Below are 27,687 nucleotides of genomic sequence, written 5' to 3'. Positions count from 1 at the left end.
GAGAAAATGCAGCCTCCTCACTTTGCACTTTGCAGAGCTGGGGGTGTGGGGAGGGGGGGGGGAGGGGGGGGTTGGGGGTGCAAAGGGTTCATCCGAATCCCCCTTGGCTTTGAAAATTACACCATATATACGAGGTCAAATTCTTTTTTATGGATGTTATAATAGATGTTAAAGCCCGTGACTTTTTCACATGTTTACTTTTTTATATTTTGAAAATCCCGGCTCCGCCAACTAATATGTTTAGTGCAAATTTACCCTCTAGGAACTTCATCCAATCGCTCATCTTTTCTATTGCATTGATCAAATTATCCTCACCAAGTATACTCTAGAATTGCATTGGGTGTCTCATTTTCAAGAACTGCATCAGATCTATCTATTCATGCCATTCATAAAGAAATGGACTCTATGGTGCTTTTTGAATGAGCTGTTCAGAATAGGAAATATTTTGACAGGCAGTATGTGGAATGCTGTCACTAAACAGATCACACAAATAGAGGTGATATGTGCGTAGTCATTCGAGGCAGGGGCGGAGCTACAGTTCGACTAACGGGTTCGGCAGAACCAAATAGCTTTGTCTCAAATACTATATCTGTGTTAAAAATCTACTTAATATGTGTAAATAATTTATCCAGAACTGAGTAAGTTGATTAGAATTCATAACCCATAAACTGAAAATCCTGACTCCACCTCTGAATTTCTAGGTCCCATCTAAATTGGATGAGACACCAGATAGATGAAGGCTAGAAATTACTAAACCAACTGTTCCTCTAGAATGGTTGGTTATACCATTTAAGGACGGATAGACTGTTCACCCAGTGCCGCTACCAACTTATAGTAAGGCTGGGCTTAATACGAGCAAGAGACTAGAGGCAACAACCAGAACAAACGAGCATGAAACAGGTACCCAATAATATTCAGTTAATGTTATGGATTTGCTCAATTTTCTGTGTATTTCTGCTTATCAACGTGAACTAGGAAACCAAAAGAAAAAAAGAAAAAAAAGCATATGAATCTCACGTACTAGTGGTACTTATACTAGAGCCACTAATCCACGCTTGAGTTACAGAATTTGGTGAAGTTGGAAACTTGTTAAGTTTCTTCAATAATACATCTACTTCTGATTCAGGTGAAAGAGGGACTTGTACACTCTCTTTAGTGTTTCCATTACCCTCCCTTTTCTTATCATCTTTAAACTCACCATTTTGAATCTCTTCCAATGTTTCTAGTACTTCAACCATAGTAGGCCTCATGTCCTTGTCAAATTGCAAGCATCGAAACGATAGCTCGGCTACTGAAGTAGTCATCCTCCTAACTTCTGCATCTGACTGAAAACCAAGAGTCCGGTCTATCAACTCGTTGAATGCACACCTTAAAATCCTGTTAATTGCATAGTTAGACAAATTAATCTCTTCATTATGTCTACTGAAATCCACTGCAGGCATGGACGATATCAGCTCAACGAGGACTACCCCAAAGCTATAAACATCACTTTTATCGGTAAGCTGGTAACATTCGTGGTACTTTGGATCGACGTATCCAGGGGTACCCTGAGGTGCAGTCGATATGTGTGAAATATCAGTCGGATGAGGTCTTGAAAGTCCAAAATCTCCCACTTTGACACAGAAGTTTTGGTCAAGTAGTATGTTGTTACTCTTCACATCGCGGTGGATTATATCAGAAGCATGCAGATAAGCCAGAGCACTAGCAGCTTCAATAGCAATTTTCATGCGGATTGGCCATGTGAGCGAGCAATCATTCGCCTTATGACCGTGCAAGTGATCAGCAATCGTTCCATTAGGGACATATTCGTAAACAAGTAGGAGTTGATCGCTGAGTTTAGACGTGCAACCATAAAGAGTGACAAGATTTTTGTGCCTGAGCCTTGTTAGGATTTCAATCTCAGTTACAAACTGCTCCTTTCTCCTAGCATTGTGGTCGTAGAGGCGTTTTACCGCAACTTCTCTCCCATCCTGAAGTTTCCCTAGTTTTGTGGCATACAAGAATTAGAATCTACAAAAAAAAGAAGAAAAGTGATGGCTAGGCACCTGCTTTATAGAATTTGGTGAGGATATATATTAAATTAAAGTGTGCTCTCTCTAAAAGCTTAAGCTTTTAGATGAGATTGTCACACACTTCAACAAAATTGATGATTGCTTCTATAAGGTGTCTCACCATAATACACTGTTCCATATCCTCCATCCCCGAGCTCTCGGGAGGAATCAAAATTCATAGTAGCTTGTTGAAGTTCAGCATAAGAGAAGACGGGAACCCCAAAGAACCCGTTGTCTAACTCGTAGCTTTGTGTTGAGGGCTCCGAAGGGGTGCTTCTTGGAAGAATGTTTGAAAAACTTCTATTATCCTTCTTGCAACAGCATATTATAAAGATCACTATGCTGGTTGCTATGATAAAAAATAAACCACCAAGCACTGCAGAGCAGAATGAGATATTAAACAGGTTACATTTTACAATTGTGGCATTGAACATCATCAACATACCAAGTGAAATTCCACAAAATGGGGTCGGCATTGAAATGGATGTATAATACCCTTTAACGTATCAAAGAATTCTAAGTTTGAGGAACAATAGGAGATTTCTGTGCAAGTCCAGTTACACAGCTATGTTGCTCGTACTCTCCAAAAATGCTCCCAAACCCGTGTCGGATCCTCCAAAAAATCACTAGTTTTCGAGGATCGGACACGCACTCATCGTCATTTTTGGAAACTCCGAGCAATATAGGGTTACACATAAAAGTTATTGATTAGACAAGTACCTGTGCCTAGAATCAGTCCTAAATTTCTTTTTGCTGCTGCAAGAACACACAAATGATAGTTTAATTAGTCATAATAAGACTGATACGAAAGTACATTCATCCAAATTACCATAAGGTACCAAATAACAGACATTCAAATCATTCCAAGATTGAAATAAGGTCTAAACAGATAACAAACAAGTATCTTATATGCCAATACCTTTGGAGCAAAAGAAGTCATTTTTGCTGTCACTTTGGCATTGCCCTTCTCTATAGATACACTTGGAACAATCTTTAGACACTTCCCAATCTAATGTGAAATTAGAAGTTAACAGGTCGAACAAATCATTAGGAATCGGTTCTGACGATGAAAGATACTTCAAAGGCAATCGAATAATCAAGCAATTTGCAGGAAGATCAGCTGGAATATTATGTCTTCCATCTGTTCTTGGTTTATGATAGTATATGCTAAAGCCATCACAATTTGAGTAGTTCTCATAATGTCGAAAATAATCAGTTATCTCCTCACTAACATTCATGCACTTAAACAAGGTGATATTGTTGTAAACTCCAAATGAAACAGGAGTATTGGGAAAAGATAAGTTCCTTTCAAAGGATTTGCAACTTCTGTTAGCCAAATAACCTTCAAGAATAGAGTCCGAAAGATCGATACCATTAACCCATAGCCACTTTTTGTAAGCATTATAAGACAATCCCTCAAGCTCAACTTTTGGATGTTGAAGAGTGTTGTTACAATCAATCTTGGATAATCCACAATGAGGTTTCTTGAATTCTGAAAAAGGATAACTCATGTTACCAAGTCTTCCACAATTGAACTCTTTTGGACAAGATTTACTGTCAGCTTTAACTAAGTTGAAGATAAGCATATGAAACATAAAGAACATAACAGAAAAACAGGCTGCAGCCATTAGTCTAACTCTAAAAACTTCAACAAGTACACATACATAATTAGAAAAGTTATTATAGACAAAATATGAGTATTGCCCAAAATGTTCTCTTGCTCAGTCAGAATCTCTCTTATACTCTCGTTTGGACTTTCTTTGAGAAATGACAAAAATGGTCCCTTAAGGTTGAAGGTAGGTTCAAAAGTAGTCCATTAAAGATATCTTCTGAGCAGTTTTTGTCCTTTAAGTTTACCACTTTCCTAATATTCGACAAATTCTGCCTATTAGATGTAACGGGAACTGCAAAAAAAAAAGATTTAACGAGAAACAACAGGAAAATTCCGTCAAATCCCAAAAATTGTAAGACTCTAAACTGCATCAAGCACCAAAAATTGCATTTAAATAACTATACCAGACACCAAAGATACAAGAAAATAAACAACAAAATGGCACTCCCAATGTGAGTTCCCATTAAGTATTTGTTTTTTCCCACAATTCTTGTAAAACCTAACAGGCAGAATTTGTTAAACATTTGAAGGAGACCAAAAGTGCTTGCTTTTGACAAACTTAAAGGGCTAGAACTGCTTGGAAGAAATTCAAGGGACTACTTTGAACCTGCCCCCAAATGTAAGGGACCATTTTTGTCTTTTTCTTGACTTTTTTATGTTGTACCAATAATACAAGAATCAAGCATTAAAGATTATAAAACAATATAACAACTAATATAAAAGACAAACAAGTGGGGACCTTTAATGCTGCAAGTGCAAATATAAAAATGAAGAGTATTTTGCTTGCCAACTTCATTGACTGTAGATTAGCCGAGTTAAAAGACTCCAATAATGATTTGACTTTTAAAAATTAATCATATATTTAATCAATCTAGAAAGTATTTTGAATGAGTCTGTCTATGCTGGGTTTCTACTCCATTGTATTTTTTTGACAACAAGTGGTGACAGCTAATTTTATTTTAATGTATTTTCCTTGAGAATATTAAGTTGTACTGTACTTTGAGATCAAACTTCTTTGAATGTCATCTCCTTAGACTAAACCATTAATTAAAGAGGCAAAGATTTAAAAAAAAAAAAAAATCTCTGTTCAATAAAAATTTGAATACAGAGATGGAATATTCTTTTTGTTTTTTATATTCTTTTTGGCAGGTCAACGATTGGTTAGAGCCAGAAAATGGAATAAGTTACCTGTCAATTAGGAGAATATCTGACAAGAAGGGTTGTCAGATGATAAGCGTCCTCTACTTTTAACCCGAAGGTTGCGAGTTCGAGTTACCAAGGGAGCAAAGAAGGGAGCTCCTGGGGAGGGGGCAAAAAAAAATTTAGGAGAATATTTCATTTTGACCTTGATCCTTAATGAATCTCCAACTTGAAGGTAATTTTAAATCATAATAAAAAATCGAGGGGCAAATTTGTGATGCCGGTGCTGGTGCCTCTGCAGGTATCTTTTTTTTTTTTTTTTTTGAAATTAATTTGTTTATTATAAGAGATAAGAAATTTATTTAGTTGTGTTGTTTTTTGAGCTAATAGGGTGTGATGTTGAGTTAACAGGGGGTGTAAAAATGTTTGCTTTTGTATGTTTGGGTTGTTTTCCTATGGCCCAATTTATGGTACACTTGTTGTTTTTCGAGATTCGAGCTATGTACAGTTTGACCAACATTTTAAAATGTATGTTTTTTTATTAGATTTCCATGAGAAAAATTACAACTTTTGTGCTGTATGTATAGTTTTTAATTTTTAAATTTTGAGTTGATTAAATTCAATTTAGCTTCAATCAGTGGCGGAACTAGGATTTTTACTAAGGGGTGTCAAAATATAAAATAGTAAATATACGACGAAATTAAGGTGGTTCAACACATAGTATGTATACATAAAAAAGTTCTTTTTACGTATTTACACAGTGTACTTTTTCGGCTTGGATGCATGTGGCTCCGCCACTGGCTTCAATGATTAGTCAAATTGAATGCACATAAATTGGGATGGAAGGAGTAAGAGATTTATTTTGTTATGTTGCTTTTTTGATCTTTGAGTTTTTTGAGTTATGTGAATGTGATTTTGAGTTAATTGGGTGTTGTAAAAATGTTTGCTTTTGTATGTTTGGGTTGTTTTTTTTTAGGTGCTATTGCTGCTACATTTATGTGTCCATTGGATGTTATTAAGACAAGACTGCAAGTATATGGTCTGCCTCAGGTTTCTCAATCTGGTCGTCAAGGTTTGTGCTCATCGTCGTCTCCTTCATTAGAAATGATGAGAATTGATACCCTGCGCTGAAGTGCTTCCAAGTGAACAATGCAAAATCCATTACGACAAATCCATGATTGCTGCTGCAGGAGCGGGGGCCGCAACATCCATTACGACAAATCCATTGTGGGTTGTTAAGACCCGGCTCCAAGTAGGTTTCATGTTCTCATATAGTTACCGTTGATTTATTCTTGAAACAAGTTCGAATTTCCTTTCTATAGTTTGATGGTCCTTGTTCCAAGTATTGCTTCGGCCAGGATCCATAAGCGAAAAGAATGGAGTCTAGAACACTCTGTGCACACTTATTGTGCCTTAAAGTGTGTAAGTGCACAGAAATATTGTAAACTACCAGTTTGAATATTTGATTAAGTTGGATTCCCTTCAATTTGGGAAATCGGTGCTGTTTGTAGGGAGCCATGATCCATGCCCTTTCATTTTCATATATTTCTTTGTTATAATAATTTTTTTTTATATGTTCCTTTGTCCTGCTCTAGTTTCTGTAGTCTTCGTCACTGTACTAATATCATCCAAGTATGCTTTCCTTCATCAACTATCATCATAGAGAAGGATGGGAATAGGTGAAATGCAATTTTATTCCCTGTGGGGGCTCAAATGTGGAGTATCAATTTTTTATTTTTTTTTGTGATTTCCGGGTCAGCTTATGCGCACCTCGACTATTTCACCGGTTACTTGCTACCTCCACCTGCACAGGTACCGGGTAACTCTGCCAACCAAGACTTAGGTGGATGAAAAGAAATCATCTAGTGTTTTTTGCCTTCGCTAGGATTGGAGTATCAGAGTATTTTCAGTCTTTATGTAAGCCTGTTAATATAATTATTACTATGCTGCCCTATCCATATAAATGGGGGAGAGAATTCTTATAGCGAGTGAAAGAAAAATTCCTCTGGTTTCTCCCTCTTTCCGCATACTAAAAAGAAGTTTCTCATATGGACATGTAGCATGTGCACTTTTCTATCATGTGGGTGATACCTGAACAGATAACAAGCTTTAGTGGAAGATACTTTTAGACTTCAAAATTCTCAATAGAGAGCAGATTTCACATAATTTAGAAACCTGATAGATGCCTCAAGCTCCCTCCAACCGATGCATGGTAGTAGAAAGGTTGACGTGAGTAGAGCTGTAGAGCAAATTCTTTTTGTGTATATAATTTTTTTTTTTTTTTTTTGAATCCGCTTGAAATAAAAAACAATAATTTTTAGTGTAGAGGCAAAAATGGTTCAAAATACTGGATGTGACATTTTACGTTCTTTTGAATCTCTTTTTTAAATTCCTAATTGATGAAAATCTAGTTAAAAATAGAACATATGGAAGAAAATGTTAAATCACCAAATCTATCACGAAACGAAACAATAAGAAATTAGGGTTGAGGGTCGGTGAGAGAGAAGAGAAAGAGAGAGCCTTTCATTCATCTTGAAGAAGAAAAAGAAAAATGAATAATCTGTTTTTTTCTAAATAACTTGGGCTCACATGTAAGTAGTGACCAGTAGTGACCCGTAAATTAATTACAATTGGGCCGAGCCCGATACAAATTAAACAAATACAAATCAGTTGGATCAGCCCATCTCACGTATTCTAACATCCCCCCGCAAGTTGGAGGGTGATAAGACACCCAACTTGAGAAGGTGGGAATGGTGAGTAGACCCAGTCAAAATCTTGGTAAACATATCAGCCAACTGAGTGGCACTTGAAGTGTAAGATAGAGCGATCAACCCATCAGCCAGTTTGCTCCGGACAAAATGGCAGTCAAGCTCGATGTGCTTAGTCCTCTCATGGAACACCGGATTCCTGGCAATGTGAAGAGCTGATTGATTGTCACATAACAGAGGGACTGAGGAAGGAGCAGACAGTCCAAGATCAACAAGCAGCCGAGATAACCAGGTGAGCTCAGCAACTGCCTTGCTCATGGACCTGTATTCAGCTTCAGCCGAGGAAAGGGAGACCACTGGTTGTTTCTTGGACTTCCAACCAACCAGGCTGCCACCCAGCAATATGCAGAAACCAGAAACTGATCGCCTGCTATCAGGGCATGAGCCCCAATCACTGTCACAGAAAATACTAAGAGAAAAATCAGGTGTATTGTTGAAGAAAATACCCACATCAGAGGTCCTCTTAAGATATCGAAGGAGATGTAGGGCAGCTTTCATATGGGGGACACAAGGCCTCTGCATGAACTGACTCAAGTGTTGCACAACAAAACAAATGTCAGGCCTAGTGGTGGTTAAAAAACTCAACTTCCCTACCAAGCATCTGTATTCCTCTGGTTTGGGTAACACATCTCCAACACCAGCCCAGAGTTGTACATGCATTTCAAGAGGACATACTACCGGAGAGGAGTCAATGGCATGAAAATCAACAAGTAAATCATGGATAAATTTCTTTTGGTGTAAAAGAACCCCATCAGGAGAGTGCACCACTTCAATGCCCAAGAAGTAGTTCAGAGAACCCAAATCTTTAATTTTGAACTGCTCATGTAGAAAAGCTTTTAAGGAAGCAATTTCATGTAGATCAGTTCCAGTTATAATGATGTCATCCACATACACTATGAGCAACACCACAAAATCAGGAGTTATTTTGGTGAAGAGGGAGTAATCATTCAGGGAATGAGAGTAACTGTTACGTCCCGTATTTTTATACATTGGGACAACCCGAATTAACTATGATAATTTAAGGCCAAGATTTTTCCGGGATTTGAAGTCGAGACTTTTGACCATTTGATTTTATTTTGAGACATAAGTTATATATGAAATTGTTGGTATTGAACACTTAGGGAAAATTGGGACCACAATTCATAAAATTGGAATTAAAAATGTTGTACAAAACTCCCTTGTGGCCGTGTAAATGAGAAGGGTCCCACACATTGTGTGGCCAATTTTAATTGGTCCAACACATTGTGTGGGCCAAAGACTTTCTTAGATATTTGAGGGAATTAATAAGATGACCAAGTAGTCTTCTTTACTCATTCTACACACTTCAACACTTAGAAAAATATCAACTTGAGAGCTCCATTCTTTCCCCACTGTTTTCGGTTGAACCAAGGGAAAAATCAATCCCACTTCTAGCTTCTCAAAAATTAATTCCTTGGTATAAACCCACTATATTGAAGTCCCCAAGTAGCGTGGAAGTATCGTTTGGGTCATCCAACCATCCATTGTTTCAATTTGCAAACCCTAGCTATTGGTGGAAGTGAAGAACAAAGGTAAGGTTTGATCTTGTTTATGTATTGTGAATCTCGTATGCATATTGTAGTATGCTAAAATGGATAGAAATCATGAAATATAGAATGTTGAAGTTGGGTCTTGTGTTTGGTATGTGGGCCGTGTGGGGTGTATGTGTGTGTTGTGTGATTGAGTTGATAAATTGGTTCTTTGTAGCTTGTTAATTGTTGTAGAGTGGAGAAGAGAATACAAATCGTCAATATATGTATACATGGATGTAATGTAGCCGTGTGTAGCCCCAAATGTTTGGCAAAGAATGAATTTATATCGCTTAGCGTCGTAATGGTTATTGTGATGACTTGTAGGTTGGAAATGAGGATTTAATGTCCCAAATTGACATAGTAGGCGTTGCGGACTGATTTGGAGAACTTTGTGCATTTAGTGCAATCCTTATATATGAGAACCATTAATATATATGTATGTGTAGTGTGGACGAATGTGGGTCGTATAATATGTCGAAGATCGCATTAGTATCGCTTAACGTTTTAGTTGTCGTTGTTATGAATTTTAGTTGGAAATGAGCAATTAATAACTCAAGATTTATGTTGAGAATTTGTGGGCTGTTTTGAGGCTAGTTGTGCGTTTGACGTAAGTTGTATATTTTATGAAAATCATATCGTTCTATTGTGGATTGTGATACAAAACATGACTTGAAAATGAGGAAAGTGAATAAAAGGGGCTACTCGGCTAAGGGGACTGTTTTCGGCCATCATAGAGAAAAATTCTTGGCTTGTTGGAAAAATTATGTGAATTGTTTAGAATGTTCTTGAATGTTGTTAGTATGGATTTGGGTTGATAATCGAATGTATGAACGATATTGTGACTTGAATGTAAGCCATAGAATTGAATAATTGGAAAGTTGTCGAATGGCGTAAAAGAGAGCTACTATTATTATTTTGCCTTTCGAATTGATTATCGATGCTGCTAGGTTGGTTATTGTGGTTGTTGTTGTTGATTTTGAGCGAGTTGAATTCTCGGGATGGCCTATTTACAGGGGAAGTGCTGCCGAATTTTCTGTAGAATTTAATGATTAGTTGGAATGAATGGCTTAGGTGCCCTTAGCTAATGTTCGATATTCGTTGACGTATTTGTAGACCTTGGGGAGCCCGAGGCGTAGATTGGAAACTTACTTTAGATTGACCATCTTGGAGTGCGTACGAGGTATGTAAAGCACCCTTCTTTCGTTTGGCATGCTTTAGTTATAAATAGGCTAGACTACTAGCCTTAAGGAAATCCTAAATTCGAAATCCGAGTTCGCTATGATCTTTACATATATTCTTTGGCACTCCTATGTATGATATGATGAAATATGAACTATTATGCCTTTGAAGAAATTGATTTCCAAACTTTGCACAATGAGTTGATTTAAAGAATTCCGAAGTATAAACGCCATATCTTCCCCCGGAAGGTCCGGATTGCTTTAATATTTTTGTAAGGATTTATATGGCATATGATGAATATATTTTCTATAGGCGGGCCTGGCTAGGGTCAATACCCGTCCGTGGGTCCCGCGACTTTCCTTTATGTAATCCGGAAATGTTTTGAAAGAATTTGTTATGATTATTATTTCGAAATTCAAGTATGATCATTTTGCTTATGTTTGAATTTATGATAATGATTTTATGCATATGACTACTCACGACTCTACTCGTGCATTCTGTTATTCCTTCGCCGAGTCCCGGGCCGGTTCTGTTATCGTGTGCGCTTTGATATACTCCGGAGTTATGCTGTGTTATGGTTCTCCGAGCTACTCGCTAATGAGGGTCGGGTTCCACTTATGTTTGGTGATGTGTTGTATATGGCGTTATGTTGGGTTATGATATGTGACGGGGATTCGGAGAATTGAAACTTACATCTGGTGTTATGCTGTGTATTGGCGCCATTGACAGGCGGGCGACCATATCCTTCTGTACTGTTACGTCCCATATTTTTATACATTGGGACAACCCGGATTAACTATGATAATTTGAGGCCAAGACTATTCCGGGATTTGAAGTCGGGACTTTTGACCATTCGATTTTATTTTGAGACATAAGTTGAAAATGAAATTGATGGCATTGAACACTTAGGAAAAATTGGGACCACAATTCATAAAATTGGAATTAAAAATCTTGCCCAAAAATGGCCTTGTAGCCGTGTGGTCCACAAAAAGGTCCCACACATTGCGTGGCCAATTTTAATTGGTCCAACACATGTGTGGGCCATAAACTAGTAGAGATATTTTGTGGACTTAAAAAGATGACTTCAAGTCATCTTTCTATCATTTTACACTTAGACAAAAATAACAAAAGTTGAAGAGCTCCAACAAGGAGGCTCACGGCTAGAGCCATGGAAAATCAAGTCCCATTTTTGCCTCTCTAAAAATTATTTCTTTTGTATAAACCCACTATTTGGAGGTCCCTAAGTGGCGTGGAAGTATCGTTTGGGTCATCCAACCATCCTTTGTGTCAAATAGCAAACCCTAGCCATTTGTGGAATTGAAGAAGGAAAGGTAAGTTTTGCTCTTGTTTATGTGTTATGGACGTTTAATTCATGTTATGGTATGTTAATATGGATGAAAATCATGAAATATAGTATGTTGGAAGTGGGGTGTGTGATGGGTGTGTTAGCCGTGTGTATGGGTGTGGTTATGTAAATGGGTGTTGTGACAAAATTGATGAATTAAATTCCTTGTAGCATGTTTGATTGTCGTAGAGCGAAGAAATAAATTAGAACCATCTATATGTATATATGTGGGTGTGGCCGTGCATGGTCCCAAATGTTTGGCAAAAATCGCATTAATATCGCTTAGTGTTTTAGTTGTCGTCGTTATGAATTCTAGTTGGAATTGAGCATTTAATGACTCAAGAATGATGTTGAGATTTTGTGGGCTGATTTGGGTCCTATTATGCGTTTGATGTAAGTCGTATATTTGTGAAAATGACATCGATATATTGTGGATTGTGACACAAAACATGACTTGAAAATGAGGAAAGAAAATAGGGGACTGTTTTCGGCCACTTGGAGAAAAATTATTGGCTTGTTGGAAAAATTATGTGAATTGTATAGAGTGTTCTTGAATGTTGTTAGTATGGATTTGGGTTAATAATCGAATGTACGAACGATATTGTAGCTTGAAAGTAAGCCATTGAATTCAATAATTGGAAAGTTGTCGAATGATGAAAAAGAGAGCTATTAATGTTATTTTGCCTTCCGAATTTATTATTGATGTTGCTAGGTTGGTTATTGTGGTTGTTGTTGTTGTTGATTTTGAGCGAGTTAAATTCTCGGGATGGCCTATTTACAGGGGAAATGCTGCCGAATTTTCTGTAGAATTTAATGATTAGTCGGAACGAATGGCTTAAGTGCCCTTAGCTAATGTTTGGTATTCGTTGGCCTATTTGTAGACCTTGGGGAGCCCGAGGCGTAGATTGGAATTTACTTTAGATCGGCTAGCTTGGAGTGCGTACGAGGTATGTAAAGCTTAGCCCTTCTTTCGTTTGGCATGCTTTAGTTGTAAATAGGCTAGACTACTAGCCTTAAGGAAATCCTAAATTCGAAATCCGAGTTCGCTATGATCTTTACATATATTCTTTGGCATTCCTATGTATGATATGATGAAATATGAACTATTATGCCTTTGAAGAAATCGATTTCCAAACTTTGCACAATAAGTTGTGTTAAAGAATTCCGTGCTATAAACGCCATGTCTTCCTCCGAAAGGTTCGGATTACTTTAATATTTTGGTAAGAGTTTATATAGCATATGATGAATATATTTTCTATAGGCGGGCCCGACTCGGGTCAATACCCGTCTGTGGGTCCCGCGACTTTCCTTTATGTAATTCGGAAAATTTTTGAAAGAATTTGTTATGATTATTATTTCGAATTTCAAGTATGATCATTTTGCTTATGTTTGAATTTATGATTTTATGCATATGACTACTCACGACTCTACTCGTGCATTTTGTTATTCCTTCGCCGAGTCCCGGGTCGGTTCTGTTATCGTGCGCACTTTGATATACTCCGGAGTTATGCTGTGTTTATGGTTCACCGAGCTACTCGCAAAAGAGGGTCAGGTTCCACTTATATTTGGTGTTATGTTGGGTATGGCGTTATGCTGTGATGTGATATGTGACGGAGATACGGAGATTTGAGACTTTCCGGTGTTATGCTGTGTTATGGCGCCATCGACGGGCGGGCGACCATATTCTTCTGTACCCTATGCATGACTTGTATTTTTTCTAAACTAAACATTTGGATATGATTGGGTTTGTACTTATGTTCAGCACTTCTGTTTCGTCTATGCCTCAGGTTTGTTTTCTGTATATTCTGCTTTGCATACTCAGTACATATTTCGTACTGACCCCCCTTTCTTCGGGGGGCTGCGTTTCATGCCCGCAGGTACAGACGCACAGTTTGGTGATCTACCCATTTAGGACACCCTATTCTGCTGTTTGGAGTGCTCTTCTCATTTCAAAGCGCACATTTTGGTATATATATTTGTTCGCTATGTATATATGTATTTGTTCAGGGGTACGGCGGGGCCCTGTCCCGCCATATGATTCGGTTTGTCTGTTTAGAGGTCTGTAGACGTATTGTGGGTGTGTGTGTGCCTACTTCTGTACAAGTGTGTTTGTATGATCTCATTTGTTATGGCAGCCTCGTCGGCGTGCATTTTGTGTATGTTTATGGCAGCCTTGTCGGCGTGCATCCTGTATGTATTTTGGGCCATTGTGCCATTTGACAGCCTTGTCGGCTTTTGATACATTTGACAGCCTTGCCGGCTTTTTGATATATGTGCATATGTTCGGCGATGTATATTCCGCCGCCTCTTCTGATTCTGATATGATGTTTTGTACGCGCAAGATAATATTCGTTCTCAACTCTGTTTTAAAAATGATGAATATGAAATCCGTGTTAAGCTTTGCTATGATGATTTAGTTTGTATGTCCGTTTGGGTGCCCAAGTAGGGCACCAGTCGCGGCCCACGGGGCTGGGTCGTGACATGTACCCTATGCATGACTTACATATTTTTGAAAGTAAATAAATTTTGATATGTTGGATTTGCGCTTATGTTTGATACTCCCCTTTTGGTTATGTCTCATATTTTCTTTCGGTATATTCTGCTTTGCATCGGGGGGCTGCGTTTCATGCCCGCAGGTACCGACGCACAGTTTGGTGATCCACCGCTTTAGGACACCCCTTTTGTTGTTGGAGTGCTCTTCTCCTTTCAGAGCATATCTTTTGGTATATCTTTTGTTCGCTATGTTTGTATATATTCGTTCAGGGGTACGGCGGGGCCCTGTCCCGCCATATGATTCGTTTGGTCTGTATAGAGGTCTGTAGACGTATTTGTGGGTATGTGTGCCTACTTTTGTACAGTTGGGTTTGTATGATCTCATTTGTTATGGCAGCCTTGTCGGCGTGCATTTTGTATACGTGTTTTGGGCCATTGTGCCATTTGATAGCCTTGTCGGCTTTTTGACATCTTTGATAGCCTTGTTGGCTCTTGATACATTTGACAGCCTTGCCGGCTTTTTGATATATATATATATATATATATATATATATATATATATATATATATATATATATATATATATATATATATATGTGTGTGTGTGTGTGTGTGTGTCCGTACATGGTTGCGTTGAAATGCGTCTGATGCAGTTTGATATAGTTTGAGACGGCATATAGCATTTTAGCCGCATATACTAATTGGATGTGATTCGATATGTACAGGTATGTCAGGGTGCCCAAGTAGGGCACTAGTCACGGCCTACGGGGTTGGGTCGTGACAGTAACCTCTTGAACAAAGGGACTGAGATAATTTGCCATACCACTGCCTGGAAGCCTGTCTGAGGCCATAGAGAGACTTTTTCAACTTACAGACCAATTGAGTAGAAGAAGAGGGAACAGATAGGCCAGGAGGAACTTTCATAAACACTTTCTCATCTAAATCTCCATGGAGGAAGGCATTATTGACATCTAGTTGGTATAAAGGCCATTGTTTCTTGACAGCAACAACAATTAAAGTCTTAACAGTAGACATCTTAACAACAGGTGAAAAAGTCTCATGGAAGTCTATGCCCTCAACTTGTGTGTCACCTCTAACTACAAGCCTAGCTTTATACCTCTCTATGGAGCCATCAGCTTTGTATTTAACTTGTAGACCCACTTACATCCAATAGGTTTCTTGCCAGGTGGAAGTTCAACAATGTCCCATGTGTGATTCAATTCTAAAGCATCAAATTCCTTCTGCATAGCAGTTTGCCAGGCAGGGACTGAGACTGCCTGAGAGGAAGTGTGAGGCTCAAACACATGAAGTTGACTAGAAGTAGAAGGGACAGACCCAAAACTATGGGAATATGGAGCAAACTCAGAAAATTGTGAAGTGGACTGGCAAACATAGCTATCAAGGTAAGAAGGTCTGGTGCGAGGTCTGGAAGAAACTCGAGAAGGATGAGGTAAAGTGGGTGGGGGAGTAGGTGGAGCAGCAGGAGGAAAGGTGGGAGCAGGGGAAGGAGGAGGAGAAAGATCATGAGAATTAGTGGCACATGGTGGAGGAGGTTGTTGTTGGGCAGAAACAGAAGTAAGGGGAAAAGGATCATCAAAACAACTAAATAGGGAAGGGGACAGTGTGAATGAAGGTGGTTTGGAAGTAAGAGTGAAAGGAAAAATGTGTTCATGAAACACAACATCCCTGGTCACAAAGGTCAGTTTGGAAGTGAGACTATATACCTTATAGCCTTTCTTGGCAAAAGGGTAACCCAAAAATACACATGGCATGGCTTTGGGCTGAAATTTGTCCCTTTGAGGTTTGGGAATGGTGGAGTAGCATAGACAACCAAAGGATTTAAGATGAGAATAATTTGGCTGTTTATCATATAGAATTTCATAAGGACTTTTGCCATTTAACAAGCTGGAGGGGAACCTATTTATTAGATATGTGGCAGTAAGGACACAATCTCCCCAAAATCTGATGGGGAGGGCAGACTGGAAAAGAAGGGCCCTAGCAGTTTCTAACAGGTGCCTATGCTTCCTCTCTACCACCCCATTATGTTGTGGAGTGTGAGGGCAGGTGGTCTGATGGAGGATGCCTTTGTCAGAGAAGAAGGTGGAACCAGCAATGCTGGAGCCTAATTCCAGTGCATTGTCACTCCTAACAATCTTAACTTGCAATTGAAATTGATTTTCTGTCATGAAAATAAAATATTTTAGTAGATCAAAGGCATTGCTTTGAGCTCCCATTAGATAAGTCCAAGTATCCCTAGAGAAGTCATCTACAATGGTTAAGAAATACTTGGATCCATTTGTGGTTGGAGTGTGATATGGACCCCAAGTGTCAATGTGAATCAGTTGGAAGGGCTTAGTGGTTTGAATACTACTATCAGGGAAGGGCAGCCTGGTTTGTCTTGCCAAGGGACAAACGGGACAAGGGAAAGACTGCTTTTGTGACAGATTTCTAAGCCCAGGTCTCATTTTTGAAAAAGGAATGTGACCCAACCTGTAATGCCATATCATATCTAATTTGTTAAAATGTGATGCATTAGCATGAGTAACAACACTGCCATTAGGCACATGAACAGGTAAAACAGGACAGGTATTAGGAATGGGTGATGTTGTATTATTAGGAACAACAGTGGTATCAAAAGTTACATCATGAGCAGAATCAGTATGTATACCAGAAGAAAAATCAGAAGCATCGGGAAAGACATTCTTATCAGATAATGCAGAATTACTAACAATTGAAACAGTAGGAGTGGGAGAGATATATGTAACAGAGGTTGAAGAGCTGGGCAGAACCAACTTGTAGAGGCCTTTATCCACTTTACCAAGAACTAGAGGCTTCTTCAAGGAAGGGCCCTGTATAACACATAGATACTTGGTAAATAGAACAAAGCCATCAAGTTGTGACAGTAATTTGTGAATAGATATTAGATTGTATTGGAAACTAGGAACATAGAGGACATGGTCAAGTACTAGGTTGGGAAATAGGGTCATAGACCCAACATGATTCACCTTAACCTTATATCCATTAGGTAAAGCTACAAGATAAGGTATAGAAAGGGTCTGAATATTTGTAAGGAGGTGTTTATGTGATGTCATATGATCAGTGGCTCCCGAGTCTATGATCCAGATAAAGGAACCTACTTCAGACATCATACATGATTTGAGCACAACACTATGATCAAGCAGCTTACCAGCAAAATTTGCAGAAGCAGAGATGTGTGGATTGCCATATGGATCAAAAGTGAGCAATCCCTGCTGGACCAGTGTCATAAGTTGGTTTGATTGTTCCTTGGACAAACCAGGCATTGGATATGCATCAACACTAGGATTATCAGACACAGTACCAGTAGCATCAAAGCCAGAGGAATGAACATGAGCAGCTACTGACGAATTATTAGGAAGACCAGTTTTCCTGTTGGAATTGTTTGGTGTGTTAGCTTGCTTATTTTTTGTAAATTTGAAATTTGGGGGAAAACCATGAAGTCTGTGACACTTCTCCATGGTATGACCAGTTCTCTTGCAGAAAAGTCCTGATGTGGCATGATCAAAAGTAACCTTTGAGGGATAGGACTGCTTGGACACACCAACATGGAAGGATGCAGAATTGGTAGAAAGCTGTGATGAGGAGGAGACTTGTCTTTGTGTCTCATCAGATAAGAGCATACCATACACAACACTCATGGATGGAAAAGGTTTGAGCAGCAAGATATTGCTCCTGGTCTGAGTGTATGTATCATTCAAACCCATGAGGAATTGGTACACTCTTTGAACATCCTCATCTTTTGCATACTCAGACTTAGCACTACAAGTACAACTACGAGCCTTAGCAACAGACAAGGAAGCAATCTCGTCCCAGAGCTGCTTGATCTTGTTAAAGTAAGAGGCTATGTTAAGTGATCCCTGAGATATATGAGCTAGTTATTTCTTTAATTCGAACACTCTTGCAGCATCTGCCTGACCATACCTCTCTTCTAATTCAGCCCAAATGTCCTTAGCATACACTGAATATTCAACACTACGAGCTATTTCTTAGGTCATTGAGTTTGTCAACCAAGAGACTACTAGATCATTACACCTTTGCCACTGGCGAACTAGAGGGGAGTCCTCTGAGGGACTCTCAGAATTAGAATCTATCAGACCCAATTTGTTTCTAATAGAAAGAGCGACCAAAATATGCCTTCTCCAACTACCATAGCAAGTTCCATCAAATGGCACCTGAGCCAAAGATTTTCCTAGCACATCTGATGGATGCACGTATAGTGGATGGCATGGATGAGTGTAGTCATCCTCATGAAACACAGCACGAGACTGAGGTGAGCTACTAGTAGGGTGAGAACCAGTGGGAGTGGGACTATCGTCCGACATTTTACCAGTTTGAACAACGATAAAGTCACAATTGAAATCTAAGTTTAAACAACAACGAAATCACAATTCAAGTTAAAGACATGCAGTTTACACAACAAGGTTGATTGATAGAACGAAATTACCCGATTTCCATCCTCTTTCGGAAATTAGAGAGAAACGAAGACCAAATAGACAAATTTAGGTCAGATTGAACTCGAACCAGTAGCGACTGTTCACTCGAGCACAAACAAGCAATCAACAAACTCACACCAACAAGATTAGGGAAAAATCAACTGATACGAACACATATTAGGGCAAAATCGACTGATGCGAACACAGATTAGGGCAAAATTAGGTCGGAAACGACGATTCCTCACATGAGCAACCACAACAAGCAACAATCTCATGCGAATGAAACCAGAAACACGATTCGTGGTAACTAGAGATGATTTCTGACGAAGAACTTCGATATTTTCACAAAATATAAACTGAGTAGCGGAAGCACAAGAAATCGTGGTCAGATTTCACGAAGATAGCATCGATCTATAGGTGATGAGCAGATCGTATGGGATCTATGCTCTGATACCATGTTAAATCACCAAATCTATCACGAAACGAAACAATAAGAAATTAGGGTTGAGGGTCGGTGAGAGAGAAGAGAAAGAGAGAGCCTTTCATTCATCTTGAAGAAGAAAAAGAAAAATGAATAATCTGTTTTTTTCCAAATAACTTGGGCTCACATGTAAGTAATGACCAGTAGTGACCCGTAAATTAATTACAATTGGGCCGAGCCCGATACAAATTAAACAAATACAAATCAGTTGGATCAGCCCATCTCACGTATTCTAACAGAAAAAGATCTATATGCTACCAATTAGTTGAGATTAACTTAGCTTCTTTTAGTCTTGAGAGAGATTTATATAACAGTAAAAAATGTTGACAATTTCTACTGCTAGAGACTATTTTTTTTTAATATATAAAATTACGTACTTAAATGGAGCCACATGAAGCATAATTGTCATAGCAGCTACTTTAAGGATCTGCACAAGGTGCCGATACAGTTGTCATCCTAGTTCAATACAAACGTGCTAAGAGTTCCTATAACATAGGCTAAAGCACAAGTTTCTAATACCATTGAGTTTATTGTTAGGGTTTCCTTTAATTAGTATTGGAATAACAACCTGCATTAAATAACAACTTGCATTTGCTTCTGTATCTTGTTCCTGATATTTTCTTGTTCCTCATTCTTTAGACACAGGGAATGAGGGTGGGTGTAGTTCCATATAAAGGTATATTCTGTGCTTTAATACGAATAGCACATGAAGAAGGGATCCGCGGATGGTACAGGTTAGTTATATAATGAAGAATAGTCATATACAAACTATTTACTTATGTGTTTTCGACTTTTCGTCCTTGGTAGAGAGGCTTCAGTTCCATATCCTCTTTCAGCCAGCTACACTAAGCTGGAAAACATCTCCATACGATAATAAGCAATTACCTTTATCCAAAAAAAAAAAAAAAAAAAAAAAAACGCAGTAATCATTTTCATCACCTTGAGGTTGACAATGACAAAAATGGTCCCTTATATTTGAAGGTAGGTTCAAAATAGTCCCTTAAGTATTCACTTCACAGTTTTGGTTCCTTAAGTTTGTCAAAAGTTCAACACTTTTAGTCTCGTCAAATATTTACCGAACTCTATATGTTAGTTTTACGGTAACTATGAAATTTTTTTAAGCGAAAACTCACATTTAGAGGTACAGTTCTTGTAGTTTCTGTTTTTTTTTTTTTATTCTAGAGTCTGGTGCATGAAGTGTGATTTATGTTTTTTTTTTTTTTTTAAAGATCTTTTTAGTCATTGGGTATGTTGTTGTTTATATCTTTTTTGTGTCTAGTGTAGTTTTTTGTTGCATATTTTAAGATCTGCTTCTTTTCATAGTTCCCGTCAGATATAACAGACAGAGTTCGGTAAATATTTGACGGAGACTAAAAGTGTTTAACTTTTGGAAACTTGAAGGACCACAACTGTCAAGCGTATACTTAAGGGACTATTTTGAACCTACCTCCAAATATAAGGGACCATTTTCGTCATTTTCTCTAATGTTTCATATATCTGGCTTGTTATTTTGTGTTTGATATTTCTGTTTCCTTGGGGTTGCAGTGGCCTCTTGCCGTCTTTGGCTGGGATTAGTCATGTTGCTATCCAATTTCCAGCATATGAAAAGCTGAAATCGTACTTAGCAAAAAGGGGTGAGAAGCTGTTTTCTTTAATCAATTGCGGAAGTCTTTTACCCATTTGTCTCTTATCTGATTGATCACGTGATGACTTTGTTGAACCGCCAGCCAATAAGCATACTAATGAATTGAACCCTGGTGAAGTAGCGATTGCCTCTTCGACGGCGAAAGTAGTTGCCTCTGTAATGACTTATCCACATGAGGTAAGAAGAAAATGAACCCAAGATTTTTATTGGTTGGCTTGTGCATTGGTGGCCTCTTAAACTGGTCTGTAAATTTAATTTAGACACTTCATTTAGTCACTCGAACTGTTGTTTCTTCCAATTGAGCACCTGAACACGTAAATAAGTTAACCACTTAAAATATGTCACCTTATTTAATCATAAGCATTAGCCTCAGTAAGCCGTAAAACCTTAGGTCTGTTCCGTGTATAGTTAAAGGAGATGCGTATTTTATGTGGTTAACTTAACTATCTAATAGACGCATGAGAACATGTGCAAAAGTTTTTCCAAAATTTGAATCGAAGGTGTTATCATGGGTTCAAGTGCTGGATTAGAACAAGCCATAGTTAGAGTGTCTTAACTCAAATCTAATGACAAGTTTAAGGGGCCATCGATATATTCAGCTTTTGGTTTCTTTCATGGCACTGTATGCCCTACCCATTAATCTATTGTTCTTGACCAGGTTGTGCGTTCTAAATTACAAGAACAAGGGCAAGTAAGAAACTCCGAGAAAGCATATAATGGGGTTGTTGATTGTGTAAAAAAGATGTTCAAACAGGAACGTCTGACCGGATTCTACCGGGGTTGTGGAACCAATCTTCTACGGACGACTCCCTCTGCTGTTATTACATTTACAAGTTATGAAATGATCCACAGAATATTTGAGCGAGTTATACTTCCAGAGGAGCATTCAAAACCAAATCCTAGATGTGAATCCCATAAGGTAGCCGGAGAACATGGAGACAATGACGAAAATTTACAACAATCAGAAAGCACATCGAATAAGAGAACTCCTTTAATTCCATTGAGTAATTCTGATAATCTAACTGCTAGACATTGATTAGAGATTTTTTTTTTTTTTTTTTTGTGGCGGAGGCAATTTGCAACAAGTGTTTGCTGTTGCACAAATTTTCCTTTTGTAACTTACTATTTTGGATCTAATAAATAAGGGCACGAATAGTTTTCCGATAAGTCTGGATTCTTCAACATCTTTGATTATTTGTTCTACTGCATCTTTCTCTTTGTAGAAAAATAGTGGCGACTGGTGAAGGCTACAAAATTGTGGTCCTTTTTTTTTGGCCTTCTAAAGTCATTGGCTAAATCTTGATTATTGACCCATTCTTGGATGCAATTTCTAATAAAGGAGTTTGTCTGCAGACAATTTATTGCCGGTCAATTCTTGGTGGAGAAAGAATCAGTCATAATTTGAAATCCCATCTCATTAACTTTCTTAGGCAGCCATTTTTTCCAAATAATTAATGAGAAAACGAACACGAAAAGTCCTGACAAAACCTGTGACTTCCTACCAATACATGCATTAGGTAACTCTATTCACTAGGTATAGTATTATGTAACTATGTTAACCAAATCTTATCAGAAAGAAATCACTTGGTGGGTTTCGTGTCTGCAAGAATTTAAACGCGGGTCTTCCATGGTTTTTGCCACTCCATTGACTGCTGGGATACAAGCTTTGATGCTACTTGTACTATATGGATTCTTGCAATAAATTCATTAGGAATGGAGTCGATGCAGTAGCAGAAGTGGTACAGATTTACAAAGTTGGAGTTGACCTCAAAGAGGTAAAATGAGCAAAATTGCTTGTGGGTCTTTCACCAAAAGTAGCAAAGACATTTTCAAAGAAATCTTGATATAGTACAAGGCAAAACTTTTGTTTTTGTAGACAAACTCAAAGTCAGGGTCCAAAGAGAATTTTCCAAAATCTTCAAAGGGAAAAGTGTTACCTTTATTTGCACCAACCAATTCTAAGCTTCCCAGACTTGGTTATTTTGCTCAGACTCTTCAAAAATGCCGAGTCGTGCGTGTCAAATTCTTCAAAAGTAGTTTATATTTGGAGTATCCGACACCGGTACGACAACATTTTAGGAGAGTCCGAGAAAGATAGTCTAAAGGGGAATGTCTTACTTGGTTGATGACTAAGAAGCCATATACATATATGACTTAACTAACACTTAAGAAAGCTTCATTTACATATGCTCATGAACTATGCCTTAAGCATCAACCAATTAAACAGGCTGAAACAAGCTAAGAAAACTCTATAAAAATGATATCATGCTAATCTTGGTATGTATCTAACATGATGTACTGGTTGTAGTGGAGCTACTAGCCCATTTATCAATTACAGTATCAGGTGAAGGTGGAATATTTTTCTTCAATAACACAGCATCATCCGTTTCAGAAGGATGACGATGAACTTTTACAGTTCTTGGCTTGGTATTATAGCTATTGGTATCCTTTTTGTGATAGTTTTTCCATTCACCGTCTTTGATAGTCTTCAAAATCTCGAGTACTTCTTGCATTGAAGGTCTCATGTCCTTGACAACTTGTAAGCACTGAAAAGCTAGTTCTGCAACCGATGTTGTCATCCTCCTAACTTCTGCATCTGTCTCGAATCCAAGAGATGGATCGATCACCTCATCAAACGCGCACTTTAGTATCCTGTTCATCGCATAGTTAGCCAAATTTATCTCGTGCACATGTCTATTCATATCTACAGCTGGCTTTGATGATATGAGCTCGATAAGGACAACACCAAAGCTATAAACATCACTCTTATCAGTAAGCTGGTAACATTCGTGATACTGAGGATCAACATATCCCGGGGTCCCTTGAGGTGCAGTTGAGATATGAGTAACATCATTGGGGAAGAGTTTTGATAGCCCGAAATCCGCTACTTTGACGCAAAAGTCATTGTCAAGGAGAATGTTATTAGTCTTGACATCGCGGTGTATGATGTCAGAAGCATGAAGGTAAGTCAATGCACTAGCGGTTTCTATGGCGATTTTGAGCCTTATAGGCCATGTTAGTAACTTATCCTTTGCTCTATGCCCGTGCAGGTGATCGGCAATTGTTCCATTGGGAATGTACTCATAAATAAGGAAGAGTTCACGGCTACGTCGTGATGTGCATCCATAAAGAGTAACAAGATTCGGATGCCTAAGCCGAGTGAGAATTTCAATTTCATTTATGAAGTGCTGCCTTTGCCTGTGATTGTGCTCATAGAGGCTCTTAACTGCAAGTTCTTTTCCATCTCTAAGTTTTCCTGATTTTAAGACATACCGAAATAGCTGTTAGATCAAGATGCTTACTAGGTACCTTGCCCCTCGAAAAGCAAAACAAATAAAATAGACTTTTGTGGCACCCAAAGGTGTGGCCTAGTGGTCAATGAAGTGGGTTGAGAACCATGAGGTCTCAGGATCAAATCCAACGACAAAAAACTAGGTGATTTCTTCCTATCTGTCCTCGCCTTGGTGGACAGAGTTACCTGGTACCTGTTGCTAGTGGGAGGTGGCAGGTATCTCGTGGAATTAGTCTAGGCGCACAAGCTGGCCCAAACACCACAGTTAAAAAAAAAAGAAAAAAAAAAGACTTTTGTGGATTATCTTTAGATTATCTAGTTCTATGAGGAAAGCTTTCTTACCATAGTACACAGTTCCATAGTCTCCATCACCAAGTTGTCTAGAAGAGTTGAATTTATTGGTGGCTTCTTCAAGTTCTGCATAGGAGAATAGTGGGATCCCTAGGTATTTGCAACGTTCCTCGAGCTCGTGATGAATCATTGAAATACCAGATGTATTTCTTGAAAGAAATGGTGAGGAATCATTTTTACTCCTCTTGTAAAACCATAGAAAACAGGCAATTGTGCAGAGTCCAACAAGGGAACCAATAATTGCTGAAATTGAAGCACAGAAAAAACCGATCAACGCACATAAAGCGTAACTAAAGTTACATATTTTAGATTCTTTCTGTCTTTGCTATTGAGAAGGGGAGCCTTGACGCAACAATAAGAGTTTCCGCCATGTGACCAAGAGTCACAGGCTCAAGCGGTGAAAATAATCTCTTGCAGAAATGCAATGCAAGGCTGTGTTCAATAAGACCTAATGTAGTCCATCCCTTGCCCAGACTTCGCGCAAAGTGGAAGCTTAGTGCACCTAGCTACTTCTTTTTTTCTATCCTAATCATTGTAGAAATAAAAACATAAAGGATAAATCTTGTGGTTAACCGTCTTTTCAAGAATAAGGGAGTACAAAATAAGGGGTTTGCAAGACAAAAGAGAATCCATTGTAATTTGTAACTATGGACAAGGATATTTTACTCAATTCCCCTGAAATTTCACTCCTTGTCATCAGATAACAGAGTAGAGTTCACCCCAGAACCCTGGGCGGTGACAACACAATTGCAGATAAAATGATAAAGGTAAATACCTGCAACAATCACTTTCACCCCTTTTCTAAGTCCTGAAACTGTAGTAAACAATGAAAAATGTAAGTTGAACCTAGGAAAAACAGAACCAAAATCTTTATTATGAACCATGAAAAAAGTTATTTACCTTTGTTGGTATTAGAACAAAGAAATTTGTTATTTGTATTATTCGTTTGACACCTGCCTCCTGTATAATAACACTGATTACATGCATCAGACACAGTCCATCCTAGTATAACTTCATCAGTTAACAGATGAAATAAGCCACTATAATTTGAATTTGATGCCGAATTTGATCTGAAAGGCAACTGAATAAATGAACAGCTACTAGGAAGATCAGATACATCATAATAATTGATTGAGTGTTATAGTAGAATATGAAACTTTGGCAACCACTGTAATTTTGATATCTTGGGTAAGAGAAAAATTCTTCATGTGTACTATTCTGGCTACTGTTGCATTTGAACAAAGTGAGAAGGTGGTCAAATCTATATGTGATTGAAGGAGAAATAGAAGTAGAGAGATTTTTATCAAAAGTCTGGCAACTGTTATTCTTCAAAAGTTCTCCAAGAGTAGAGTCCTTAAGATTGATATAAACGTCATGTTTTGCAAAAGCTTGATACTTCACCCCTTCTAGTTCAATTGTGGCATTTGGACTACCTTCACAATCCACTTTGCACAATCCACAATCATCAATTTCAGTCGATTTGTAGAAAGGAAAGTTCAAATTTCCTAAGTTTCCACACTGAAATTCCTTAGTGCAGCTTGAGTAGGATGTGTTCTGTGCTTGAGCTGAATCAAAGACCCAAAAATGAAAGAAAATGAAGACAAAAAACCAAGAAAACAAATCCATGATGAACCTTTTTGGATAAAATAAGAAAAAAAAAAACATCCAACATTAACAAGAATAACCAAGAATGTTAAAATAAAAAACTGAACTTCGCAGAGTTTCTTTTTATTGTTTGTTTGGCCTTGCTTGGCTATAGAACTGCATTCATGTTTTTGTCTTTTGGACACGTTAAGTTGACTCAAACATGTGGAAGCAAGACTTTGAAGATAACAATTTGATGGAAGATTGGCCAAATGGAGTATGGGACCTTTGTGACTTTACAACATGGGGAATTTAAATTCCCCTCCCTTTCATTTATTAATGGTTCAAAGACATTTTTCTTCCGGCGGCTGAAACTCACCGACCTGACTATTCATGCTATGTAAGCCCGCTAAGGAAGGTAAACCGTTCCTTATTAAGAAGTTCTCTTTTCTCAAGGCTCGAGCTTCAGACATCCGGTTAAATATAGATGGTTCTCAACTATCCTACCACACTCTTTTACAAAATGGGGCCTTTTTCTATTCACCTTCCATTTATTAACGGTTCAAAGAGGAACCCGACGTCAAAAACTCACTGACCCCACTAATTCAGATTCACGTCACATAAGCCCGCTAAGGAAGGTAAACCGTACCTTATCAAGAGGTTCTCTTTTCTCGAGAGTCTAAACGTGAGACATCTGATTAAGAATATATGGTTCTCATCTATCCTAGTTTTAAAATATGGCTATTCTTATAAAGGGGACATGTCAAATCATTCCTTCCACATATAAGATGACCCCAGAAAGTAGTTAGGAAAAATGAGTACCTTCTTTTAAAAGTTGAAAAGGACACTGCATAATAAGTCTTTTTTCACTTTTGTCTTGTCTTGGTATATTTTTTAGGGGGAAAATGGGCCAACAATTATATTCTTTATTTTTTTTCCCCATTCTTTTTGGATGAAGCATGTCATATTGGACAAGATTTAAGAAAATCAAATAATCTACTCTCAAGATCCCGTAATATATATGACCACATATTGTAGCTTTTTCAGAAAATTGTTTTCTAACCAAAAGTTTCTATTTACTGTATTTCCTTTTTGAATTATTTTACTTCTTTCGACATCATTCTAAATTTTAACTTTGAGGTGCTCCAAATTCATCAGATGCAAAATTTTTGCTCATTATATATAAACACCTAATGTGGTTTACTGCTATTTTGATTATATTAGACTTGCATTTTTAGTTTAAAATTTCTTTCAGTTTTAAAAAACCAAACTCCATAATCTAGTCAAATTACTCCTAAACTGTAGAAATTGAGTCATTTAATGAGATGGACTTCTTAAGACCAACTTACACCATTCTAAATCTAGATTAGTGGAATGCTTGAACACCATAATATAGTTTCTCTATCTAATTTTCTTTCTTATTATTGCAGCTGGTCTTTGGTCAATGCAATTTTTCTAGTGAAGCCTATGAGGGAGAAAATGCAGCCTCCTCACTTTGCACTTTGCAGAGTGTGCAGAGGGTTCATCCGAATCCCCCTCGCCTTTGAAAATTACACCATGTCTATGAGGTCAATTTCTTTTTTTATGGATGTTATAGTAGATGTTAAAGCCCCGTGACTTCTTGATGTGTTTACTTTTTTATATTTTGAAAATTCTGGCTCCGCCAACTAATATGTTTAGTGCAAATTTACCCTCTAGGAACTTCATCCAATCACTCATCTTTT

General features: G+C 38.0%; 1 protein-coding gene and 2 pseudogenes across 2 annotated transcripts; 1 reads left to right on the top strand and 2 right to left on the bottom strand.

The window, feature by feature from the left end:
• Window positions 1–887: 887 nt before the first annotated feature.
• On the bottom strand, window positions 888–4,271 carry LOC132641719 (LEAF RUST 10 DISEASE-RESISTANCE LOCUS RECEPTOR-LIKE PROTEIN KINASE-like 1.1). 2 transcript variants are annotated; one of them, XM_060358795.1, is made up of 4 exons: window positions 2,971–4,271; window positions 2,772–2,804; window positions 2,173–2,427; window positions 888–1,981 (listed from the first exon to the last, which is right to left on the bottom strand). In XM_060358795.1, exons 1-4 carry the CDS (start codon window positions 3,677–3,679, stop codon window positions 1,014–1,016), a joined length of 1,965 nt encoding a protein of 654 aa, XP_060214778.1. In that variant the 5' UTR covers window positions 3,680–4,271; the 3' UTR covers window positions 888–1,013. The 2 variants fall into 2 exon arrangements, with proteins under 2 accessions (XP_060214778.1, XP_060214777.1); XM_060358794.1 differs by having other exon boundaries at window positions 2,772–2,807; window positions 2,971–4,269.
• Window positions 3,761–21,942, top strand: LOC132639867 (nicotinamide adenine dinucleotide transporter 1, chloroplastic-like; annotated as a pseudogene).
• A 521-nt stretch (window positions 21,943–22,463) lies between these two features.
• Window positions 22,464–26,661, bottom strand: LOC132641716 (LEAF RUST 10 DISEASE-RESISTANCE LOCUS RECEPTOR-LIKE PROTEIN KINASE-like 1.1; annotated as a pseudogene).
• Between the last annotated feature and the right edge of the window lie 1,026 nt (window positions 26,662–27,687).

This window comes from Lycium barbarum, chromosome 5 (assembly GCF_019175385.1).
Source record: "Lycium barbarum isolate Lr01 chromosome 5, ASM1917538v2, whole genome shotgun sequence".
Lineage (NCBI taxonomy): Eukaryota > Viridiplantae > Streptophyta > Magnoliopsida > Solanales > Solanaceae > Lycium > Lycium barbarum.
The sequence above is the reverse complement of the archived record's forward strand: the minus strand, read 5'-3'. Positions and strand labels throughout refer to the sequence as shown.

What these genes read in the sequence shown, in the direction of transcription:
- LOC132641719 (XM_060358794.1), bottom strand. Translation starts at nt 3,679, where the DNA reads ATGGCTGCAGCCTGTTTTTCTGTTATGTTCTTTATGTTTCATATGCTT. An exon ending in TGACTTCTTTTGCTCCAAAG is followed by an intron (nt 2,808 to 2,970) that starts GTATTGGCATAT and finishes GTGTTCTTGCAG; the next exon opens with CAGCAAAAAGAAATTTAGGA. An exon ending in ATATGGAACAGTGTATTATG is followed by an intron (nt 1,982 to 2,172) that starts GTGAGACACCTT and finishes CCACAAAACTAG; the next exon opens with GGAAACTTCAGGATGGGAGA.